General features: G+C 38.5%; 1 protein-coding gene across 1 annotated transcript in view; it reads right to left on the bottom strand.

The window, feature by feature from the left end:
• GPC5 (glypican 5) overlaps positions 1 to 26,069 on the bottom strand; it is a 693,474-nt gene extending 667,405 nt beyond the window's left edge. Inside the window, exon 1 of the mRNA XM_043993388.1 lies at positions 25,420 to 26,069. Within this exon, the coding sequence (XP_043849323.1) occupies positions 25,420 to 25,585 (166 nt within the window). The 5' untranslated portion in view covers positions 25,586 to 26,069. The remainder of the gene's footprint in view (positions 1 to 25,419) is intronic.
• Positions 26,070 to 27,176: the final 1,107 nt, after the last annotated feature.

Below are 27,176 nucleotides of genomic sequence, written 5' to 3'. Positions count from 1 at the left end.
TTTAGACTGTTAATCCCTTACATTTTATTGACCTACTTCAGTTTCAGCTCATTAAACACAGAAGCTTTCAATGATCAAAAGAAAATGGACTAAATGTAATATACAGGGTAACCCTATTGAATACAAGAAAAATTGTTGTTTAAAACTCACCAAATGGATCTTAACAAATGTTTAGTGTTATAAATACATCAACAATTGCATATATTGGTGAAAATATATATACATACATATTATATGAAATAAACAAGGACAAACAGAGAACATGCTGTGTCTGCAATGGTTTAATATTTAGTGTGTATACCAGCAGCTTTCTATCTGATGCCCCTTCCCTATTCTTTTTGTTTTGTTTTGTTTTTTGTTTGTTTGGTTTTTGGTGAAGCATTTGGGGTTAAGTGACTTGCCCAAGGCCACACAACTAGTTAAATGTCAAGTATCTGAGTCTGGATTTGAGTTGAGGTCCTCCTGAATCCAGGGCCAGTGCTTTATCCACTGAGCCACCTAGTTGCCCCACCCCCTCCCTATTCTTAATGTCCCCTAAAGAGATTACAGTAAACTGAAGTCCCTTGTTTCTGAACCACAGGCCAAAAATGAGATCAGAGGTAACTCCAAATAAGAAGTACACTCTCATTCTTACACGGAATTATGAAAATTTTTTTCTATGAATAAATTTGGATGGATTTTAGAAAACTCCTTGCCTACTAACAGAAAGATCCAACCAGTTCAAACCTAAGTTACTTCCTTGTACAATCTCCTGAGTATTATAAAATGTCCATTTTTAAAGTAGAAAAAGTAATCTTATTGAAAGTAGTTTTTCAAAAGTTAGAACCCATGATCCAGAAATGAATCTCTGGGTTTTTTTAATGATTACACTTAATCTTGAGGGTTTCTCAATAATTATCTTTTTGGCTTATTCTTTCTCCCATGCTTTCCCCTGGGAATTTCAGCAGTTGGCTCAGTTTGTTCCCACCCAGAGTTTCCCCAGAAACAACCAAATTTGGCTATACCACAAACATTAATGAGCTCTGAACTCCCATATAAGCTCTCAGACTAACATAATACTAAATATAGATCATGCCTTATTTAACCTAGTTTGAAAATTAAAAGGACTTATACTTAAGTATATTACAAGTCAAGATAATTCTCCTGCCCCACTAGTGAACCTCCATCTTCCCCAGAAACCTAGAGAGTCCGCTAGACTACCTTGGATTTTGTTGTTTATTCATTCAGTCATATCTGACTCTTCATAATCCCATGGACCATAGCATGCTGGGCCTTTCTATATTCCGCTATCTCTGGAAGTCTGTTTAAGACCTTTTTTTGTTTGTTGCTTCCATGACACTATCTATCCATTACATCCTCTGCTGTCCCTGTCTCCTTTTGCCTTCACTGTTTCCCCTGTATCAGGCTCTTTTCCAGTAAATTCTATCTTCTCATTATGTGGCTGAAGTATTTAAACTTCAGCTTTAGTATCTGTCCTTCTGATGAGTAGTTTGAATTAATTTCTTTAAGTATTAACTGATTTGATCACCTTGCTGTCCAAGGGACTCTTAAAAGTCTTCTCTGCCACCATAATTCTGGATAGTCTTTTTCAAAAAGGAAGAAGACTTTGGGATGGTTAGAGAGCTGTGTTGAAACATTTATTTTTGAAAGAGGGCAGATTTTTCTTTTAATCAAGTTTTCTTGTACAAAATGACAAATGTTTTACATAATCATACACATATAATCTATATTTGATTGCCTCCTCAGGGAGGGAGGAAAAGAGGAATAAAAATTGGAACCCAAAACTATAAATAAAAATGTTTATTTTTTTTTTAAAAAAGAGGGCAGAAAAAAGGACATTTTTGTGAAAAATACTGAGAAATGCAAGAGGATCTCGGGAACTGGACAAAAGCACAGATTGTTTCAAGAGGATGTGAGAGAAGAACTAAATGAAAAGATGTAATTCATTTACGTATAACCGTTGTGCAGACTTCAAGGTGTGATAGCTGGAAAACCATTTTAACTAGAACTATGGAGTAACTGGGGATCATTTTTCATCACCTAACTGTAGTGGGTCTGATAGAAATGTGAATTTTGATTTCATATCCTAAAGTCGAAGAGAGACAGGCACTTCACACAGGGGTGGAAGTGATGGGGGAGGGCATGGGAAATCCTTACTTTGGAGCACTAATTAGCATCTAGAATCAGTGACTAAAGACATAAACATTATAGAGAAGAAAGAACAGTTGAAAAGAGAAGAAAAGCTGCTTCAAGCAAAGCCCACGAAAATGCATGGAGGAAGGTAGGCTTTGAAACTCCTAGAGGAAAATTCTGCTATCTTAAAGAACTGATTAGAAAAACAAAGAATTCTATGATTAAGGAGCTATGTAAGGAAAGGAGAGGTAGGCTGCATCACTCTTTACTGCCACCTATGTCTTGAAAAGCCAAGTGAACTCACCTAAACAGTCCTACAGATCTCAGATTTAGAGGAATGTTTTGCTGATAGAGCTAAAATCAGCCTGACACCAGCCAAGGGAGCAATATTTGAACAGCTCCACAAACCCTAGCCTTAATGTTTCTTCTTTCAGTAAAAGAATTTAACACTTCTTTGGGGACCCAGAGAAGCAGCCATCTGGGAAGTAGCTCCAACAAATTAGATAGCAGAAAGACTAAGGAGTTACATGTTGTGCAGATGGTCCCCCAAGGGAATCAAGACCTATAGTCTAGAGTTCTAAGTTTCCCCAAGCACATGGATTGTCTTCCTCATGTGCCTCTCTGCTGGATTTTTGCAGATTCTTGCCCAATGGACATTGCACATTACTCAAAGAATATAATCCAGGTTTATGAATGAGTTGTCATGCTACAATTATTATTGCTTTTGCCTCCTTGTTTAGTAAATTATTCATCTTTAAGAGTTAACATTGTTATCTTGGACCTATTGAAATGGGAATTATGATGGCAAGAGCTCAGTAAGCATAGAACTTCCTCACACTAGGGATACACCTAGGATACTGAAAGTGAGTGATAGCAACATGGCCATGCCTTTGGGGAACCAATCAAGTGAGGGTTGGTACTACACCTCATGCTATATTAGCAATTTTCCCTTCTAGCAAATCCATTGCCCCAGGAACCAATATATTCCTACAGATTTCTATTTCCATTTAATAGCTCTTTCCTTGCCTTGTCAGCTAAAGCTACCAGCTGGACCAAGAACTCGTCTGCTGGTCCAGAAGGCTTGGCCCAGGAATTCCTCTATTGCTCTAGCACTGTGATTTCACTGTTATGCTTGAGTTCCTGAAGCTCCCGGCTTGGCCCAGGCACTCCTCACCAATCCACTGTGGCTTCTGTTGGCTGGCATCTCTGAGCTGTGTTATTCCTTATAGGCCCCTTATAGGGGCCATATGGATGTCCAGATCTCCAATTCCCACTGTAGCCTTTATCTTCTTGTTGCCCTTTAGCTTCTGTTTCTCTCTACTTTCCATTTGGAAGGTTAGGGTCAAGGGTTTACCTTGGATGCGTGAACTGACTGTAAGTAATCACATAGGAAGAACTATACAGGACAAGGCAGATTCATAAGTAGCAATGAGAACCTTGAACTTTGTTCGAGAGACATTGGTTTCAAAACAAAGGACTACATCAGTGTCATAACCAAGATCCAATATAATATCTGGGCACACCCTTTGAAAATTCTTTTAGCTTTCAAATGTTTTTAAGCCAATAGAATGTCAGAAATGTAAAAGATCTTAAATACCAATCTTATAGTCTAACTTCCTCATTTTAAAAATCAAAAATTTATGGTCCTGAAAAGTTTGGTGACATGTTCAAAGTCATTCCAATATACCATCTCTCCCTAAGTTCCTAATATACATTTATTTAGCTGACAAAAATTTTAAACAGCTTACCCGGCTTACATGATTTTTCATACCCAATATCTTTGTTGTTTGGTCATCTTTATTTCAGCTGTGTCCTACTCTTCATGACCCTTTTTAGGGTTTTCTTGGCAAAGATACTGGAGTGGTATGCCATTTCCTTCTCCAGTTCATTTTCCAGATGAGGAAACTGAGACTAACAGAGTTAAGTGACTGACCCAGTATCATAAAGCTAGTGTCTGAGGTGGGATCTGAACTCAGGTCTTCCTGACTGGAGAGGCTCAGTACTCTATACACTGTACCACCTATATGCCCCACTCAATATCTATCCTTATTTGAAGTAAAACATCAGATATTAGAAATAAGAGAAATTATTTTGTAGGTTATAGATCATTCTAAAATGATTGTGGGAATCAATTAGGTAGGGTGCCCCAAAAGCCTTCAAGCTTTAACAACTTGAAATTCCAGTAAAATTTTTGGAATGCCTCATATATATATTTCTTAAAATGAAGCTATTACCAGAGACACTGTAGTAAATGACATTAGTAATGTACTGTTTGATAAACCCAAAGACTCCAGCTTCTGGGATAGGAATTCAGTATTTTGACAAAAACTGCTGGGGAAACTGGAGAATAGTATGGCAGAAATTAGGCATAGATCAACATCTTACACCTTATACTAAAATAAGGTCAAAATGGGTACATGATTTAGACATAGGAAGTGATACTATAGGTAAATTAGGAGAGGAAAGAATAGTCTACCTTTCATGTCTTTGGAAAGGAGAACAGTTTATGACCAAACAAGAGATAGAGAATATTATGAAATGCAAAATGGATGATTTTGATTACATTAAATCAAAAAGGTTTTGTACGAACAGAAGCAATGCATCCAAAATTAGAAGAGATGCAGAAAGCTAGGAAACCATTTTTATGGCCAGTACTTCTGATAAAGGCCTCATTTCTAAAATATATAGGGAACTAATCAAATTTATAAGAATCCAAGTCATTCCCCAATTGAGAAATGGTCAAAGGATATGAACAGGCAGTTATGTGAAAAAATGCTCTAAATCACTATTTATTAGAGAGATACAAATTAAAACAACTCTGAGGTACTACCTGACACCTATCATATTGGCTAATATGACAAAAAAGGAAAATAATAAATGTTTGAGAAGCTGCAGAAAAATGGAACACTAATGCACTGTTGGTGGATCCAACCATTCTGGAGAGCAATTTGGAATTATGCCCAAAGGGCAATAAAGTTGTGCATACCCTTTGACCCATCAATACCACTTTTGGGTCTTTTTCCCAAAGAGATCATAAAAAAGGGAAAAGGACCCACATGTACAAAGATATTTATAGCTGCTCTTTTTGTGGTGGCAAGGAATTGGAAATTGAGGGGTTGCCCATCAATTGGAGAATGGCTGAACAAGTTGTGGTATATGAATGTAATGGAATTCTTTTGTGCTGTAAGAAACAATGAGCAGAAGGAGTTCAGAGAAACCTGGAAAGACTTGCATGAGATGAGAAGTGAGATGAGAAGAACAGAAGAAAATTGTACACAGTATCATCAACATCACGTGTTGATCAACTGTGATAGACTAGATTCTTCTCACCAATCCAATGGTACAAGAAAGTTCCAAAGGACTCATGATGGAAAAGGCTCTCCAAATCCAGGAAAAAAAAAAAGAACTGTGGAATATCGATGCTGATTGAACCATACTATTTTTTTTTTGTTTTAGTGCTATTGTTTTTCTTTTTTGAGGTTTTTCCTTTCTTGCTCTGATTCTTCTCTTATAACATGACTAATGCAGAAATATTAATGTTATTATATATGTATATATACATATAGTTATAAAACCTATATGTATATATACATATAGTTATAAAACCTATATCAGATTGGAAATCTTATATAAACAAATGTTGAAAACTATCTTTACAGATGTAACTGGAAAATAATAAAATACTTTTATCAGGAAAAAAATGAAGCTATTACCTCCAGAAAACTGTATATCTGCCTCTAGGAAGAGAAATCCCCTCCCAGCGTAATTAGAGGTCAGTTTTCCTCTATTTTTCATTTTTCTTTTCAGTCTAGAAAAAAGAGTTATGAGCACAAAGGAAGAAGAAGCAAGGGATGAGTAAGTCAGAAACCTAAATTAAAAGACTACAGCAAAACATAGGGAGAACAGTGGAGTTGGAACTACTCTTAATTCTTCTTCGAACTTGTTGGATAGTTTTGGAAAAGTCACTCCACCCCTCTGTTTCTCAGTCTGCTTGTGCATAGAAATCAGACAAGGTGATCTCCAGGGCCCCTTCCAGCTCTAAGGGTCTACAATTCTAAAGCTTTTGATCACTAATGCAGTTCAGGGGAATTTCTTTCCATTTTAAATCCTTTTAGTCCTAGGATTAAAACAAAAGATCTTACAGTCAATCATGTCGATGGTTTACAAAAATAAAGTGGAGGCAGGAGAGTGGGGTGGCAGTGTCGAGCATAAGAATACATAGTAATTATTTAATCTTCAACTACCTTTGAATTTTGAGCTCCTTGGCCATGAAATGTTATCATCCAGAATTACAGCAATAACTTTAAAGCTAAGTCTATAAAATAGTATATGAATTTTTATTTGAGATTCCTGATGAATATAGATAGGGTGCTCTACTTTTTGAAGACTTATAAAGAGGTACAGGAAAAGAGATAATCTAGTAGACATGAATATAACACTCCTACTTCAAGAGGGCCAGGAGTGGTTCCCTGATGGCCCACATTCTCCCTATAAGAAAGAGTCTTAAGAGAGAGAAGTAGAGAAGTGAAATTGGATGAGACAAGAACAGTCAAAGTGTGAACTCTGAATACCTAATAGGAGCCTCCCGAGTTGCAGTAATGTCAGGAAAGCTATCCTTCTCATTGTGTCCCTTTATTCCCAGAACCTGAACTACCAAAATCACAACCAATTCAACCCTCACCACCTCCTCCACACACCCCTTCTACTCTTGTCCACTACCCCACCTTGAGAGACTGAGAACATACTTCTCAAGTGAGATAATTCTCTCCTTGGTTGTGTGTTCCTCCATCTAATCTCATCTCCATAACTACCCCAATTACTGTTTTACTACTTGCTTTGATAAATATGTATGCTCATAAATATGTATGTGATTCTCTTTGTGTAATGAGTCTAGTGGGAGGGGAGATAATATAGCCAAGAGTGAGCTGCTTCCCTCCCCTTTGAAGTGACTAGGGAAAGTGGCTTTGATAACGAACTCTGCAAGCAAAATGAGCATCGTATTCCTAGAACACAAATGGCTGAAGTGTAGTAGAGAGATACCCCTGGTGGATAGGAAAGTGAAGGAATGAGCACTTAGCCACAGCCACAACAGGCCCACATTGGCATTAACTGCTGTCTCCCCAGGGGAAGCCCAATGCCAGATATCCATCCATGCTATATACCTCAAATGACTAAATTATTTTTTGATAGTTTTTGCCTTTTCAATTTAAAAAAGTAAATATTCTTCTGGTTGCATGTTGACTTCCCATGAGAATTCTGAGGAAGGTACTGGAGGCACAGAGTATATATATATATATATATATATATATATATATATATATATATATATATAAAACATATATATATATATATAAAACATGGCCATTCAGCATGCTCATAGGCAGTACTTAAATGAATGAAATAAGTGCTGGATTTTCGAATCAGAAGAAACCTGAATACAAATTCTGACTGTGACATTTATTAGCTATAGGACCCTAAGCAACTCAATTAACCTCTTTAAGTCATAGTTTTATCATTTGTAAAACAGTGCTTATAATACCTGTAGAATCTACCTCACAGTTTTATTATGTGGATCAAGTGAGAAAATGTAAAGCATTTTGTAAACCTTAAATCAAAATCAGCTAATACCTGGAGTTAGGAAAGTAAGAGTTGAAATCTGGTCCCAAATAATTAATTACTAGCTGTCTGGTCCTGGCCAAGTCAATAACCCTTCATCAGCCTCAATTTCCTCAACTAAACAACTAAGAATAACCCACACAGAAAAACCATGTATTGGGGAAGAGGGAGGCAATATTTAATTAAATAAAGGACTTTCAAGCACTCCTGAATCTGAACAGAAAATTTGACATTCAATCACAAGACTCAAGAGAAGCACAAAAAGGTAAACATGAAAGAGAAATCATAAGAGATTCAATAAAGTTAGACTATTTACATTCCTACATGGGAAGATGAAAAATGTAATTCCTCAGAACTTTATTAGAGTAGTTAGAAGCTGTCTATATAGACAGAAGGTGCAAATGTGAGTCAATTATGTTGAGATGATCTCCAAAAAAATGAATGGATGAGAAAAAGGAATGCACTAGGACAAGGGGAAAGGGAGAGGCAAAATGCGGGAAATTATCCCACATAAAGGAAGAACTTTTACAGTAGAGGAGGAAAAAAGGGGAGAGGGTAGCAGGCAATGTTTGAACCTCATTCTTATCAGAACTGGTTCCAAGAGGGAAAACACACACACACATACACACACATACACACACACACACACACACACACACACACACACACACACACTTAGTTGGGTATAGAAATGTATCTTACCCAACAGGGAAATAGGAGGGCAAGGGGATAAGAGAAACAGGGGTTGGGGGGGGGAATAAAAAGGAAGGCAGATTAAGGGAGGCAATGGTCAGAAGCAAAACAGACTTTTTAGGGACAACAGGATAAAAAGAGAGAAAGAAGGATAACCTAAATAAAATAGGATGGAGGAAAATGCACAGTAATCATAATTGTAAATGGAATGAATTCACCCATAAAATGAAAGTGGATAGCAGAATGGATTAGAAACCAGACTCCAACAATATTTAGTTTACAAGAGACATACTTGAAATAAGAAAACAAATAACAAATAAAAATGTGGAGCAGTATCTACTATACTTCAGTTGAAGTAAAAAAGGTAAGGGTAATAATCATGACCTCAGACAAAACAAAAGCAAAATTAGACCTAATTAAAAGAGATAATCAGGGAAACTACATTTTGATAAAAGGTATCAGATAATGAAACAATATAAAATAATCTTACTGTGAGTTTCTCTGATAAAGGCTTTTTTTCCCCCAAATATATAGGGAACTGAGTCAAACTTATAAAAATAAGAGCCATTACCCAGTTGAGAAATTGTTGGGAAATATGAACAGGCAGTTTTCAGAAGAAGCCTTTCAAGTCATATAGTTATATGAAAAATACCATAAATCACTGTTGATTAGAGAAATGCAAATTAAAACAACTTTGAGGTACTACATAATAGCTATCATTTTGACTACCATGACAGAAAAGGAAAATGACAAATGCTGAAGGGGATGTGGAAAAATAGGAATACTAATGAACTGTTGGTTGAGTTGTGAACTGGTCCAACCATTTTAGAGAACAATTTGGAACTATGCCTAAAGGGCTATAAAGCTTTGCATACCCTTTGACCCAGAAATACAATTAGGTATGTACCCAAAAAAGATCAAAGAAAAAGTGCTACTCTTTTTGGTAGCAAAGAATTAGAAATTGAGAGGATGCTCATCAACTGGGGAATGACTGAACAAGTTGTATCATATGATTGTGATGGAGTACTATTGTGCTATAAGAAATGATTGGGGTGGGGGGAAGCTAGCTGGCGCAGTAGATAAAACACCAGCCCTGGATTCAGGAGGACCTGAGTTCAAATCAGGCCTCAAACACTTGACACTTACTAGCTGGGTGACCCTGGGCAAGCCACTTAACCCTCATTGGCCTGCAAAAAAAAAAAAAAAACCAAACAAAAAAATCCCAAGAAATTATGAGGGATGATGGTTTCAGAAAAAACGTGGGAAGACTGATGCTATCAGTAGAACCAGGAAATTATTGTACATAGTAAGAGCAATATTGTAATGATGATCAACTGTAAGATACTCAGCTACTCTGATCAATACAATGATCCAAGAAAATTCCAAAGGACTCATGATGAAAAATGCTATCCCCTTCCAGAGAAAGAACTGCTGAACTCTGAGTGCAAATTGAAGTATAGTCTTCTCACTTTCTTTAGAGTGATAAAGGATAGCCACTGCTCAGTACAAGTTGAAGAGGAATTTACTGTGGATGGTGAAGCTCTCCAGATGCTCCCAGATGACACTGTTGCTAGTTAAATCAAGTACAGGAGATTTAATAATATCTGCCTAATGGAGCAAAAGGCAGCACAACATAATGGAAAGAGAACTGTCTTTGAAACCAGGAAGGCTGGAGTTCAAGTCCTACATCTGAAAGATACTCACTATGTGACCCTAGTCAAGTAACTTAACCTCTTGGTGCTCCATGCATCTCCCTAAGGCTGTAGTTCCAGAGAAGGGGACAAACCTTCATTGGTAGGGGGTATTTCCTTATCTGAAAACTCTCATAGCAATGAAATGTGAGGTCCAGTCCCTATTCCCTAAGAGAAAGGAATATAGGCATATAACTCAAGTTCAAAATTAGGGACAGAAAAATGTTTACAAGTACACAAAAATGAAATGCATAGGATTACAAAGAAAACTAAATATACTGAGATACAATTATAAAAAAAGTGGTTTTTTTCAAAGTATACAGATTCCCAGATTAAGAACTCATGCTGTGTGGGGCAGCTAGATGGCACAGTGGATAGAGCACCAGCCCTGGAGTCAGGAGTACCTGAGTTCAGATCTGGCCTCAGACACTTAACACTTACTAGCTGTGTGACCCTGGGCAAGCCACTTAACCCCAATTGCCTCACTAAAAAAAAAAAAAAAAAAAAAAAAAAAAAAAAAAAAAAAAAAAACATGCTGTGGGGCAGCTAGGTGGCACAGTAGATAGAGCACAGGCCCTGGATTCAGGAGGACCTGAATTCAAATCCAGCCTCAGACACTTGACACTTACTAGCTGTGTGACCCTGGGCAAGTCACTTGACCCCAATTGCCTCACCAAAATAATATTTTTAAAATTTTTTTTAATTAAAAAAAAAAGAACTCATGCTGTAAGGTAATATTTTTTTCTCTACCATTTGCCTGGTTGAGATTAACTAAATTCTTGGAATATTGGGAAGCACAGATGTGTTGGACCAGTGCAGGCTAGATGCAAATCCAGTGTGCCTATCCTCCATTCTAAGGAGAAAACCTAAGTTAATATAAATTTGGATTCAGTGTTCTTAAACTAAGAGAAACTGAGTCATCCTGATGTAAGTATATAATAGAATACATTAAGCATTCTGAGCAAATAAGCATAAATAAATAAACAAATAAACAAAAGAGCAAGAAAAATCTAGAATAAACTGAGACACTAGACAAGCTTAGCAGTGGGTTTGGGTGATGAGATCAGCTGAGAGGCAGGAGGGATGCATTAAAGATCCTCTGCCAGATGGCCAGGGAACAAGCTATCTTCAGGCTTGCAAAAGACTCATTAGCAAAAAAAATGCTTTTGTTTTCCTTTCACTTATATAGAGCTATGGCTTCATCCATAAGCACTGATGTGGGTGGATCATCCAGCCTTCAGTCCCCTACATGACAGCAGTCCCCACACTTCAGAAATGTACAGTCCACTCCAAGGATCAGGCAGTAGCCTGCTCCTCTCAGAAAGTAACTAGAGACAACAGACTTAATCACTCATGTATATGACAACTCTCAGATCTGTCTTTACGTTAAAATGTCCCATGTAACTTAGATCATAAGCACTGGAGAGACTGCAACAAATACAATCAAATAACAAAATTAAACATGAATTGGGATAAGCTCTGGAATCAGTTCTCTGTAGGTAGATTTAACTGAAGGAAATTCTTCCAATGTGACAGCACTATTCTTATGATTTACTTTAACACAGGTTCCCTCTTTTCTTTGCATGCAGTTTTTGTCTAAATAGAAGTCTTTTGACACTTCACTTCTCACCTATCTCCCACAATACTTTGACCGACAGTTGCCTAAATTATTGCTCTTCCATAACTCATGCTCAAATTTCCTACTTCTTTGAAAAGAGAGGAAAGGGGGGAAGGAAGGAAGATGAAGAGGAAATATTTCATGGAGAGGGGCAGCTAGGTGGCGCAATGGATAAAGCACTGGCCCTGGATTCAGGAGGACCTAAGTTCAAATGTGGTCTCAGACACTTGACACTTACTAGCTGTGTGACCCTGGGCAAGTCATTTAACCTTCATTGCGCTGTTTAAAAAAAAAAATATTTCATGGAGAAAGCAACATTCAGGTTGAGCTTTAAAAAAAAATAGGCAGCCATTAAGTAGGCAAAGAAGAGACACAGGATTTGGGGAAGTGACTTTTGCCACATAATGAGACACAGAAACTTACTGGAAAAGATGCTGATGTTGGTAGAAATTGAAGGCAAAAGGAAAAGGGTTTGGCAGAGGTTGAGGTGAATAGATAGTATCATGGAAGCAATGAACATAAGCTTGGGCATTCTTCAGGAGATAGTGGAAGACAGAAGGGCCTGCTGTGCTATGATTCATGGGGTTACAGAGTTGGACATGACTAAACAAATGAACAACAAAAACAGTATCAAAGGGAATAAGCATTGATCAAGTGACTACTATGTGACAGACACTATGCTAAATCCTTTATAAATATTATTTCATTTGTAAGTCTGTGAGATAGATGCTATTGTTATTTCTATTTTACAACTGAGGGAAATGAGGCAGAGAATTTAGCAAGTGCCTAAGGCAAGGTTTAAAGTCACAATTTTCTGGCTCCAGGTCCAGCACCCTATCCACTATGCTACCTAGACAACTAATGCTTTAATACTATCAGTTACAGACCATTTGATCTGCAGTGACCCAAAGAATTTCCACACTAGTGAAATCATAGGTCCAGACCAACTTTTATTTGACATAAACTCTCAAGTTATGGCATACTATTCAAACAAATACAGACATACCTTTGAAAGCCAAAGAAATCATTTCTGGACTGTCCATTGTTCTAGCTACAATTCTAGTCTCCTTCCCTCCACTAGAATAATCTAGTTGGAGGCAGTTAAATGCAATAGTAAATAAGGCTCTGGGCCAAGAGTCAAAAAGACTTGAACTTGGGGGCAGCTAGATGGCACAATGGATAGAGCACCGGCCCTGGAGTCAGGAGGACCTGAGTTCAAATCCGGTCTCAGACACTTGACACTTCCCTTGCTGTGTGACCCTGGGCAAGTCACTTAACCCCCATTGCCCCTCAAAAACAAAAACAAAAACAAAAAAATTAAAAAAAAAAAAAAGATGAGCTCAAATCCATTTTCAGATGTTTACTCCCTGTGTGACCCTGGGCAAGTCACTCAGCTTCTGTCTGCTTCAATTGCCTCAACTGTAAAATGGGGATGATAATAATAGCACCTATTTCTTAGGATTGTTATGAAGATTAAATGAGATTATATGTATAAAGCACTTAGCACAGTGCCCATCGAATAGTAGGTACTTAATAAATGCTTGTTTCCTTCCTTCTTAGTTGACTATAGTTCTAACAGGAACCATTTAAATAAAGACTGGTCACAGGATCCACAATTCGCTCATTTAAGTTCTTCATAAATCAAATAGGAAAATCCTTGTTTACAAATTCCTTATCTCTTATTTATCCCATTGAGCCATCTTCCTTTCCTAATGTTTTTTTCTCCAAATCCCTTGGAATTCACTTATCCTCTGATTCATTTCTTCCACTTCACAAACCTTGAGAAATATAAACAAGAGTCCAAGGACAGAGCTTAAAAGATTTGAGGCACTTTCCATCTTAGCTCTCAGGCACAATTATGTAAAGGTGGGGGGGGACACTTTGCATATAACTTCACTGAAACCCGTTCCATAAAATTGAATGATTCATACTATGTGCTGTAGAGGAATGGATTTGGAATCAAAAGACCTGAGTTCACCTTCCAGCAATACTTGCTTCCCAGAATGTGATGTTAGGCAAGTGACTTCATCTTTCTGACTCCAAAATAGGAAGTTGAGCTAAACGATCTCTAAGATAATTTTCAGTGCTGAACTGTATGCCCACAGGAACAAGAGAAATTTGTGCTACACAAGTACCCACTGTTTCTACTCCTGATTCCAGCCAATTCAGACTATGATGTCAAAAAAGATAACTTTACATTCCACAAACACATCATCCTTTTGTAGTCATAATTCTTATCATAAAAAATAAATTTTGTTGTTTCATGTCAAAATGTCAATATTTTGATGGATTGATGAGGCAGAGAATTTACGTGATGTTCAGCCATCAATACAGGACTTCCCAATAATGAAGATCACAACCCATCTAAAACTTCTCAATCTCTGTAACTTTTGTCCATGCCATTCTGTCAATCTTCCAAAATGGGATCACCCAAAATGCTAGAAGCCTCTTTCTAGAGATCTTGATAGTTAATAGATCCATATTCAAGATGCAGGCTGTCCAATAGTTTTGACTTACATGACTGGTTAAACTTCTAAGATAATTTATCTTCTGGATGATATGGTTTATGCCTTTTTTTCCTGTGAAACCATCCCCTGGTGATATTTAAACCCACTATTTTCCTTTCTTTACTCTTTGAATGATCTGCAATTTTAATTCTTTAGAGATTGCTATTATGTGTCTCACATATATAATATCACTGACAAAATATTGATGTTAAAAAAGTCTTTGTTTCTAGTTAAAAACTTGTTATTTTAAAAGGCTGTGCAATTCCCCAAAAGCAATCTAGTCTGATCTCTTCTTCAATTCTGGATGTAACTTATTGTCTGTCTACTTGCAGCATCTAACCACAATATATATGATCATGGTGAAGCTGTATAGGCCGTCCACTTAACCAGCATCATAGTCTGGACCACAGGCATTCTTCATCCATTCATTTTCTTTTCCTGTGTGGATTCTAAGGCTGAACTCTTAAGTGGTTATAGATTTTATTTACGAGGCTCTACAGTGTTCTAGGGCTTGACATACTCACCATCTATAGGGAATTCTTCTTCAATTTGGACTCAGCCCAACTTCATCCATGACAATGAAAACATTTGGTCTAGTTGTCTTTGTTTTCTTTAAAGCCATTTCTACTCCCTCTTGCAGCACAGTAGGTAGTATGACACGAGAGGTCTAACATTGTGGCTGCACTCACTGATAGCAAAAAGAGGCTGTTAATAAAAATCTCTCTCTGTCTCTCTCTTCCTCCCTCCCTCCCTCCCTTCTTCTTTCTCTCTCTCTCTCTCCTGCTCCTACCTCTCTCACTCTCCCTGTCATATGTTGATCTCCTTCCAGGTTTTTTTTTTTCCTTAGATACCATTGGTATTATTTGATTAAGTTCATTATCAATAAGCTTTATACAAGAAGTTCTCATCAGGCTTTTCCTCCACTGCTTCACACTGCTTTACCAGCTAAGTAGTAGAGTGACTTAAGCGCTGGAGTTGGAGTCAGTAAGTTCTGAGTTCAAATCCTGCCTCAAATACTGGCAAGCTGTGTGACTCTGGGCAAGTCATTTAACCTCTCTCAAACTCAACTTCCTCATATGTAAAATGTGGATGATAATAATACCACCCAACTCATACGATTGTCGTGAGTATCAAGTGAGATATGTAATATATGCTTTTCAAAACTTAAAGCAATATATAAATGCTAGGTCTAAATTATTATGAAGTGACACTGTTCATAATCCCCCAATCTTCACTAAAAGACTTTCTTTAATGTCTTTCTAATTCTAATCCAGGGTTGTTCTTGACGATGACATCCCTCTACCTGGCAAAGAGATCAAAAATATGCTGGTTGAGGCAGGCTTTTTTAAGTCTCCTCGCTGTGGCAGCTGATTTACATAAGTTAAAATTCCTTAGGAAATGATAGTCTATATTGGTGTTTATGCTTTCATCCACTTCTCATTTTTAAACATCAACAACTTCCTTAAATTAGTGGAGTTAACTGAATTGTTCTATATATTTTTATCATCCTTTCAATTTGGTATTGATTTTGATCTTTGTTCTATATGTTGGTATTCTGATTACATGGAGATAGGCAATTGAAAAATGATTCAATTATCAGTAACCAACTATTTGTTGTTCAAATATAATCAATTTAATTTAGGGGATGGATAGGCCTCAGTGACTTCATTAGCATGCCCATTCTTTAGTCACTAGACAAAGATTTCACATTTAGAGAGTCAACAACTCAGTAAATATTTCAGACAATCTAAAAACTTTGAGATTCTTTGCACCTTTTGTCCCTTTTTCTACCACTCAGTCACTATCACAGTAGATGTAGAAAGGGGACACATGGAGCTATGGAACATTTTCTATTTTTCTTTGTTGTGTAGATTGCCACAGCCAAAAAATTCCTAACCAAATGGCTAGCCTCCTGGTAAAGAGCTTCTCTGTAAGAAGCACAGTTGTTCCTTAAAAAGCAATCTCCAGGGGCAGCTAGGTGGTGCAGTGGATAAAGTACCGCCCCTGGATTCAGGAGGACCTGAGTTCAAATCCAGCCTCAGACACTTGACACTTACTAGCTGTGTGACCCTGGGCAAGTCACTTAACCCCAATTGCCTCACACACACAAAAAAAAGCAGCAATCTCCTGCTAGTACCACACTTGAAGATTTTCCAGAAAAATAGAACTTTACAGAGCACAATGCTCACTGGCCTGGGGCTCCACAAACTGCACGGTGCTCCACCCACTGGTTGTAGCCATTGCCATGGTGCTGCCACCTCACTTCATCACCACTCTGAAGCCTACATGGGCCTGGCAAAATTATAATGATTGGAAGCCTAGTGAGGGCAGTCATGTGACTGTCAGAGCGGCTATCCCATTGGCTGGGGCTGTGTGAGGTTTTACTGGGATTGGGGGAGGAGAATTGGGCATTCTAGCTGGACGCTGGAAGACAACAGGAGTTCTGCTACGCATTCTCAGCTGATTCCTGGGCGGTGGTATTTTTTCAGGTTGTATAATTTCCCTTTCCCCATTTTATTCCCTTTCCCTTGATCCTACTGATCCTGTTTGTGTGTTGTTGTTTTTTTAAGTGCGTTCTTGTTAAAATAAATCCTGTTCTGTTTTGAGGGAGGCTGCCAGTCTCCTTCCTTGCCCCAATATTGTGGCGAGCTGCTTAGCTAACACTCCCCAATTAAAAATTGGTCCCCACAGCTCTATTTGCAAAGTATTCAAAGTCCCTAGACCATTACCATATAGTGATGAGACACAGGAGTAGGATGTGATAGAGTGAAAGAAAAATACTGATTCCCCTAAAAACCCATTCAGGCATGTTATGGTAGTATAGAGATAATAATCCTGGGTTCTTGAAGGTATCAGCAGAGCACAAGTTCCAGCAGGTCCTGCCAAGCTGGAAAGCTTTCTAGTATGGGCTCAGTAACCGATTCTATACTTGTCATCAAAGGACGAGCCAATTTCAACAAAGGTGACCATCAAACTGATCAGAGGGTTATGATTTGTTTCTAACACACCAACTCTGAAAGCCTTTCTACTACTTCTCTTCTCCAAGAAATGTTGCATTAAACGATGGATGATACAATAGATCTTTCTACCATATTAATGAAGAGATGAAATCTATGCTGGCAGAGGGGATTCCCATATCCATAAAAGCATATTGTATACTTATACAGTATTATAAGACATAGAACATAAATTTGAAATGACTGAGGGAAATTCCAAAATAAAATATCATAAAACTCCATAGTGTGGAGGTCAATAGTTACAACATAGAACAATATTGGAAATGTCCAATAATTAATTCTAAAAAAAAAAAAACCAATGAAGAGAGAGTATAAGCTCCTTGAGGACAGGGATTATTTTTGTTTTTATTTGTATTTACAGGAAATAGAACAGTAAAATTAAAAGGAAAACAGTATAAATACTATTTATGGCCTTATATAACCATACCAATGCATAGAGGAATAATTTTTAAAAGAATTTGACATTTTTTAAAATAAGATGATATTTATATTATTTAATAATGATCACACATCCTTGGTATATGGAACTAGTCATCATGACAATGTAAGGGTATATGCCTCATTCAAAAGGTAAACGTATCACACTATAATATCAAAAAGGGGTGTGTGTGTGTGTATATAAAATCTGTGAACCTGAGAACAGAAATATGTCATAGAGAATTTTAGTTAAGAAGAAAGGAGAGAGAAACCTGTCAGAACTCCCAGACAGATGGAAAATTTAGATGACTCTTTCCAACCAAGCACAGGAGCAGAATATAATAGTGATGAGAAACTTCAACTATTCAAACATCCACTGAGAAAGCTTTTGCTAACGACTAATTTTACTACTAGTTTCACCTCTTAGAAAATAAATGTTACAGAACCTGCCATACTAGTAGATGTAAGCCACAGAAAAACTGAGTGGTAAAGTCTAAATGATAATAAACCCAAGTGAAAACAAGCATCTCTGAACCTTCAACCACAAGCTTCTGCCTTTACCCTTTCTAGCCTAACATGTATTTACCACATTACCTCTCCTATTCATCTTTAATACTATGTTCAGTCACTTTTAGAGGAATGAGGTGCAACAGAGCAACCAAAGTCAGAAGTGTGTGGTCAGGAAGAGTGATGATACAGGAGTGGGGATGGAAAAGGTGCTATAAGACAAGATAGACAAGTTTTGCCCTGGACTGCAAACAGAGATAACATTTTTCTCTGTCTTTGACATCTAAGACTAACCCTCTCATCTCCTTGGGCTTTGTTGTCTACATTTGTAAAATTAGAAAATTAGACTAAGTAATCTCTATGGACCCTTCCAGGTTTACGTAATAATATGCTTCTAAAGCACTTGACTAATTTTTTTCTTTTCCAGAAATTACAAGCCAGTGGGTTTGACTTCTATCTCTATTTAATAAAGTATGAGGGGCAGCTAGGTGGTACAGTGGATAAAGCACCGGCCCTGGAATCAGGAGGACCCTGAGTTCAAATCTGGCCTCAGACACTTAACACTTACTAGCTGTGTGACCCTGGGCAAGTTACTTAACCCCAATTGTCTCACCAAAAAAAATAAAATAAAATAAAGTATGCAAAGACCATGAAGTGCAGCACCAATGTGAAAGAGTGATTCCACCTAACCCTCCTAGAATTTTGCCAGACACAAGACTGTAGGTGACTGAGCTATATATAGGCCTCTCAGGAGGGTTCCTCGATAGCAGGTATTATTACTTGAGAAACAGCTGGTGGCACAGTGGATAGAGCAATGGGCCTGGAGTCAGGAAGATCTGAGGTAAAATCTGGCCTCAGACACTTACTAGGTGTGTGACCTTAGCAAGTCACTTAGCCTTGTTTGCCTCAGTTAACTCAACTGTAAAATGAGCTGGAGAACTCAGAAATGGCAAATCACCCCAGTATCTTTGCCAAGAAGACCCCAAATGGAGTCTTGGGACATAAACAAAATGGCTGAATGACAACAACCTCACGGGGTTGTTTCGAGGATCAAATGAGATAATATTTATAACAGTACTTAGCACAGTATCTGGAACATAGTAGGCACTATATAAATCCTTATTCCTTTAATAATTACTTTATATTGTCTGATATGAGCAATATGAGCTCTATTTTTATTCTTTGATTTATTTATTTTTTTTTATTTATTTTTTAGTGAGGCAATTGGGGTTAAGTGACTTGCCCAGGGTCACACAACTAATAAGTGTTAAGTATCTGAGGCCAGATTTGAACTCAGGTACTCCTGACTCCAAGGCCGGTGCTCTATCCACTGTGCCACCTAGCCGCCCCTTTATTCTTTGATTTATGATTAATTTTGTTCATTCTCTAAACTTTGTGAATCATGTGCTTTTAAGTGGAGATGCGTAACAATACTCTGAAGAGTGTCAAACAGGGAGTTGCCAGAGAAGTAGATGATTTGACCTTGGTATCAAATGAAAGATTCTGATACCAGGGTTACTCAAAAACACTTGGTAATAGGGGCCATCCTCTGCTGTGACCCAAGCCTAAAAGTATGTCACAAAGGAAAGAGATTCTGGCAATGGTGTCAGAGTAGTTACTGTGATCAGAATGGCTCTGTATAGCTATGCAGCTAGCACTAACATTATCAATGGTTCTGAACATCATCTAATTGCAAATGTCATGAGATATTTTTATATGAGTAACTGGATCATATCCAGTTTTAGGTAGTACTGCACAGAATTAATTTTATAACCTTATCCATTAATGTAATTAATTTTTATAACTTTTAAAACTATAGACAGTTTGGATTTGCTATCCATTCATTCCCTGTCTCCTTTGCTCCCACTCTAAGGTGTGTTATTAAGTACCTAGTACAAAGAAACATGTCTAAGTAATGCAGTCGTGGGTTATCATTATTCATACCACTACCAAATCACCCTGTTCTCCCTCAGAATTGAGCAACAGGTGTCACTAATTATACAAATATAACATACTATAAATTCCAGAAACCCAATTCAAAAAGCATTTTTATTACCTACAATGTCCCTGAGGACTGAAAAGTACTCTCTAGAGCACAGAGCAGGGGTTCTGTAGTTAGAATACGAAGCAACAACCTCCTAAGTCTAGCAGTTTCTTTGTTTTTACAGGGAAGTAGAATTTAGGAAAGTTAAAGACATTTAGATTTGAGAATTATTTGCATAGAAAGAATGTTTGAGCCTATGGAAACAGACGAAATTTCCAAGGGAAAAAATAAAGAGAAGAGGGCCTTTGATAGCTCTAGAAGACATTCACAATAAAGGAGCAGGAGACAGATGATGATCAAGTTAGAGTCTGCAAAGGATTCAGCTTGTAGTAGGAAAATCAAGGGAGGACTGTATCATTAAAAGCACAGAGAGAGTACTTACGTTTAACTGTAGCCATATTACTACAGGAACTCCTAAATTATCTTATGTCTAACAGGACTGTCTCTGGAAAAAGGATGTTAATGACCAGAGAACTTAATACTTTTTTTGTTGTCAAAGGATGTTAGAGACCTGTTTCCTTCTTCTGGTAGTTTATTTGTAAAACACAAATTCAATTCATAAGTGAATTGAATCAAGGTTGCATTAAGCATTCAGTATAAGAAAGGTTCTTAACTAGGCACTGGAGAGTAAAAGATAGCAGAAGAAAATAACTTCCCTTACCCCAAAGGTATTTTTCCAATAGACAAAGAAGCAGAAATGTAGTATAAATTTTTAAAATAAAAATAAAGAGAGCCAACCTAAATATCTATATTCATGTCTATTTTTTTTTAACATTTTCTGGCATTTTTTTGGTACATGAGATCACATCCAACTTTAAAAGACTGATATTGTTGAATGGAAGACTTTTGTACAAGTCTGATAGAAAAGAGTTTGTGTTTAGAGGATTACAATAGTTAAATAAGGAATTGCTTTTGTATTTTCTCACAAGGGCAAAAGACTGAAAGGCATCTTGGAAGAGGAAAATTGAGAGCCAAACTTGGAAACAGGAAGACAGGTTGAAATACTGACTGTGATACACACTGGCTCTGGGAACATTGGCAAGTCACAACCTCTCAGTGTCCCAGTTAATTCTCCAAAGTAGTAAGTTACAGACATACACCAGTGAATTAGAGGCCTGGAACATGAATACGAACACACCTACACACACACACACACACACACACACACACACAAGACTTTCAAGGATAAATAACTCCAATAAACTCTTCATTCATTTGTTGTTCAGCCATTTCAGTCACGTCTGATTTTGTAATCCCATTTGGGATTTTACCATTTCCGAGTTCTCCAGACCATTTTACAGATGAGGAAACTGAGGCAAACAGAGTTAAGTGACTTGCTCAGAGTCACAGAACTAGTGTCTGTGGCCAGATTTGAACTCAGGAAGATAAATCTTCCTATTAAAGGCCTGGAATCCTATCCACTTCACCACTTACATGCTCCGTTCACTCATAAACTGCATACCAGCTGGTATCTATGCATCCTTCAGATTATAGCTAATATGCATAAAAATGTCTTCATATGTTTTTTCTATATTCTTCAAATGCATCTTTAGGTTTTTATAAATTCGTCTTCCCCTGCACAGTCTCCTCCTCTTTTATTTTTTTAAAGAAGCATTAACAGATACATGTAAACAATTTTATCATAAAAATATCATACACTTTCCCCTGCCCCAAAAGAGAGGAGGAAGCCTGCAGTGCCTTTAAAAAACTTTTGGTAACCATTTCTTTCTGGAAATTGTAAATACAATAGCAGAGGGCACCTTCACTACTTCTTCAAGACCTGAAATCAAAATGAGGCATTTAGATCTGCTGTTCTAATCACGTTCACACATTGTTCCTTTCTACAGAGAATCTTTAGCAACACCATCAGAGCCAGGAAATGAAGAAGAATATTACCAACAGACTCAGGCCATTCTAGTGATTTCAAAGTCTATTAGATTGCTATTTATATGCCTTGCCTTGCACACAGTAGGCAGTCAAATTTTTTTATTGAATAAATAAACAGAATCTTTGAAGTCTATCTAATTTATTTAATAGCTTTCTGGAATGACAGGAAGATTTTATAAGAGAAAGGCATTATACTACCTGTATATATCAATTATAAATCAGTCTTAACTTTGTAACTCTTCCGCACCCCCTGCTGTCTGATCATTGGATGGGCATTTTGAGTCAGGATAGCTCAAAAATTAACCATTTGAAAGTAAGAAGAAATTTGAAGATGGAAGCATTGAAGATGTACATGTGTCTAAGTAAAAGGGGGTAAATCTAAGAATTATCTAATTCAAACTGGTTTTAAAATAAGATAATAAAGCCCTATGCTTACCATACAGGACAACTATATACTAGACAAATTCACATTTGCAAAGAAAATGATGGCTGCTAGTAAGTGGGAAGGGGGATAACAGACTGGTTTGGAAATACATTTATTGGAAGTAAATATGAATAGACTTTTCCTTAAGGAAATGGGAATAAATGCTTTCAAACCAAGTTAAATTAAATACTGTAGTAAAAATGAATCATACATGAAGATAACGAAGAAAAGGATTCTTGGTAAAGTAATGATTAAAATTAATAATTTGCTTTTGAGAGTAGGAAGAAATTGTCTTTGATGTGTTTCTTTTGCTTTTCTGCCATATCATCCATCAGAATGTTTCAAATATCTTCATACATCCATGGCTTTGTGTTACATGATTTTAATTCAGCGCAGTACTCTCCTGAGAATTCATCCGTAAGGCAAATGCCAAGAGGAGTTTAGCATTTCTTTTAATCATAACCATATTGCTCTTTAACATCCATTAGTCCTGAGAAGAGTGAAGTGGCACTTTGCCCAGCTAGCTAAGTGAGTGCTACTATGCTTCTTCCTCACCTTAACTCAAAGCTAAATGAATCAGTTGTATAGAAATGGAACATAGCAATATATGAAAAGGAAAGTTGCTACACTACCAGCATGGCCTCGTGGCAATTTTCTGGAACTTTAGAAATCAAGGAATGATTATTATTAAAGTGATAACACCATAATTTTGATGAATTTCATGTATACCATGGGTCAGTCTTCACAGGTACTTTCAATTGAATAACCTCTCTACCAAAGAGTATCAGTTCTCTCGTCGTCGTTGTTGTTGTTGTTCAGTGGAGTCTGACCCCTTTTGGGGTTTTCTTGGAAAAGATACTGGAGTAGTTTGCCATTTCCTTCTCCAGTTCATTTTACAGGGGAGGAAACTGAGGCAAACAAGGTTAAGTGACTTGCTCAGGGTCACATAGAATGTACCAAATATAGATATTTCAGGTAACAGCTACAGTAGAGCTCTTAGCTCCTCTTCTGCATTCTTCAAAAGAACATTCAGGTGATTACCAGAACTTAATCCTCTAATTTCTTGTGGTTCACAAAAGGAACAAGGTGTGGGGAAGAATCGAGGCTTGAGAGGTGGGTATATAATGGTCACTGATCCCCCTAATACACTACCCGTAGCCACCATGTTTTGGGGGTTTGGGTTTTGTATTTTTTTGTTTGGTTGGTTTTTTGTTTTGTTTTGTTTTGTTTTTTGGCAAAACCTATTAGTGCTGCAAGCTATTGTGCCTCTGTATTTATTGACAACTAAGAGAGAAATGAAGAAAAATAATTATAGGAAGAACTCTAATTTCAAGACATTAAAATGGAAAAGGTACAGGAGCAGTAAAGAATGGTGTTAAGTGCTGGGGCTGGTAGAGAGAAGGAGCAAGTAGGGATTCCTGCACTTGACAGGTGGTCCTGGGAAAGTCATCTATATTAACTTGACTTGGCCTCTATGTCCCCAAATGACCTGGTTTGCTTTCAGGGCTACAATGCATCACAAGCCCAAGATGAGGGTAATCAAGCATGCGTCAGTCTACATAAGCAAAGTAAAGCTCAAGGTCATAGGTATCTATTGTAAGCTCATTAGGCAATTCCAGCAGAAAAGAATTTTTAGATTTGAGGCACCTGTCTAAAAGTCCTTTACTGGATACCTGCCTTTCTCTCTTTTTATTTTGGTCTCATGGACATACCTAAAGGAGTGCATGATGTATCTAAATGCCAGGAGCTTGTTCTTCACACCACCGATAAAACCTGCTGCACTGATGTTTCTAGGCCACGTGTGAATGACCCTTACACAGCATAGACCTGAAGACAGAAGGACTTCACACTAAGTATGATCGAAGTTGGCGATAGCCAACTCTTCTCACTTCCCCTCTGCCTAAAATAGATCCATCTATTCTTTATGGCATAGTATACACTCCTATTCTCTTCTCTGAATGTACACGCTAAAAAAATTCACCTTCAGAAACTACTCTGTAGCTTCCAGAATGGGGTTAGCTAATAGTCGCTGTGATGTTAAACAAGGAATACAACGCCTAGCTCCCCCCCCACACACACACACACAAGTGGGGCGACTATCAATCCGGGACCAGTGTCTTCCCACCGACTTAAATCTGGATCCAAATTTCGGATTGTGCCAGTTGTCCTTAACCCTTTTCTTTCCAAGATTCTCCAGAGCAGGGGTTTCCATGATTTAAATATTTAAGTTTGAGAAAGAATGAATCCCATTTTCTCTGTCTAAAACAGAGAGCACCAAGGAGACAATCCCTGCCTGTGAGACACGGAAAAGAGGCAGGAAGGGGGACGCAGGCGAAATTCTGCCTCAATTCCAACCAGGACGCCTGTCCAACAGGGCGCACAGGGCACAGGCGCGCCGGGCTCCTGTGCCTTTCTCCTGCCAGTCGCCTGCCTATCGATTCGCGATCCGCTGCGATAGTGCAGCCAAGCCACGATTCCCGTGTACTCAGAGCCAGAGCCCGAAACAACCACCCAGCATGCACAAGTGCAGCCGTCGCCGAGGTGCAGGGAGCAAAAGGATACCTTTCCCGTCCGAGGAGGCTGCACGAGCACCTGGCACGTCGGAGACTGGCCCCGGGCTCTTGCCCACAAATGCAGGCAGAGCTTTACAAGGGTTTCCAATTTCGGGCACCTGCAGCAGCCCCCTTCCTAAGAAGGGACTGTTACGGGCGTGGGGTTGGGTTGAGTGGCTGCAGAGGCAGTCCCGGGACGCCTCTCGACCCGCAGCCATATCGTCTTCCGTCCCGGCCAGCTCCAACTGAGCCCGCAACCCTAACTGATCTCCCTTCCGCACCGCACTCCCCCCACCCCAACCTCGCGCCTTACCTGCCCGAGGGGTTTCCGGCAGCCCTTTGACAAGTCCCAGATGCCGCAACTGGAAAAGTTTCCGAACTTCTTCGCAGGTCTGCAAATCATCGCCCCTCGCACAGGGGAAAAGGACCAAAAGGATGAGGAGGAGAAAGTCCAAACGCAAGACGGGTCCTCTTTCCATTGTGATTCCAGCAACAGGAGCAAGAGCCGAGGCACCCTGGCTTCTCCCAGCAAAAGGACACTATCCCCCACTGCCCTCTTCGGACTCACCTGCCTTACCCCGCTAATGAAGCCCCAGGGGGGAAAACCCGTCTAGGCTCGTAGAAAGAGTAATCCGAGAATCTTTGCTGGGGAAACTCGTGAGGAGGGCGGGAGGAGACTCGTGTACTAATTCCACCTGCGAACCCTTTGCCTGGGATGACTGCTGAGGCCGATGCTGCCAGCTGGGACTCTAGCTGGTTCCTATCACACAGTGGAAGCGAGTTTTCATTTATTTGCTTGAGGGCTGGGAGAGTATCTGTGGTCACCGCTGCTGCTGCTGCTGCTGCTCCTGCTGCTCCTGCGGCAGCTGCAGCAACCAGAGCTTCAGCACCTCCACTCTCTCAGAGCCACTGGCTCTGCTTCCAGCTGCAAACCTGAAACGCCCGCACGCCTACTTCGGAGTGAGAAACTCCGCCCTCTTCTCTCCCACCCCACTTCCACCCCCACCCCTGCCCTGTTTCCCCAGCCTCAAGATACTGTTCGGGATCTAAGCCCATCCCTGTGTGTGACATCATAGCATGTTTGGCCAGAGCTGCCCCTTTCCCACCCCTCACCCCCCCCCACCCCGGCCAAGCTCAGGGAGAGCCTCTCTGTGGAAACAAATGAACGAAAAGCATGTTATAGAAAAGATCTGCAAAATAGAGAATTCTAAAGAGATATCAGACACGGCTCTTGGATCGAAGAGATTTTCCTTCGTTTATCAAGATACTCGTTACATTGAAATTCTGTTCAAGTTGCTTGTGATGGGATCTGTCCCCAAGAAAACACTCAGCAGTAGTTTGTACTTAATAGTAGTACCTTGCTAGTGATTTTAAACATCATATATAGTATATTTTTTATGTTTGGGTGGATGAGAATCTACCTTTTTTAAAGTACTCACTGCTATCATAATAGGAATTTTAAAATATGTCTTTGAAGTGGCTATTATTTGAATGAAGATGTAACAGAAATGCACTGAATTTGGAATGTGGGGACCAAGAGTCTAATCCCAGTCCTGGGATTAGACACATTCCCTGTATGACCCTAAACATATCATCCATTTAAGACTCAGTTTCTGCAACTGTAAAATAAGGAAGTTGGATTAGAAAACTGTCTATATACAGTTCCAGTATTTAAAAAAAATACTATGGTATTCTGAAAGGATTCCAAAGTGGCAATAATTTATCCATTTTTTTCAACCAACATTTAATAATCATTTACTAAGTGCAGCATTCTGTGCTAGGCACTGGCGTGCAACACAAAAACTAATAAAACTGTGTCCTCAAAAAGCTTGCAATTTAATGTGGGTGACAGCATGAATATAAATGTTATATTAAATATAGTACTGATTAGAAAGATGCACAGTGTAGTGGTTAGAGCTAGCCTCACACTAGGTAAGATTTGAGTTCAAGAAACTCTGACAATTACTGGCTATGTTTCCATTGGCAAGTCCTTCATCACTTAGTCTCCTGGGCAGCTCTTTAAAACTAAACTTTCAGAAGAGTTGCTGATCTGCTTTGGTTAAGGGAATT

The sequence above is a fragment of the Dromiciops gliroides genome, chromosome 3, assembly GCF_019393635.1.
Source record: "Dromiciops gliroides isolate mDroGli1 chromosome 3, mDroGli1.pri, whole genome shotgun sequence".
Classification (NCBI taxonomy): domain Eukaryota; kingdom Metazoa; phylum Chordata; class Mammalia; order Microbiotheria; family Microbiotheriidae; genus Dromiciops; species Dromiciops gliroides.
The sequence above is the reverse complement of the archived record's forward strand: the minus strand, read 5'-3'. Positions and strand labels throughout refer to the sequence as shown.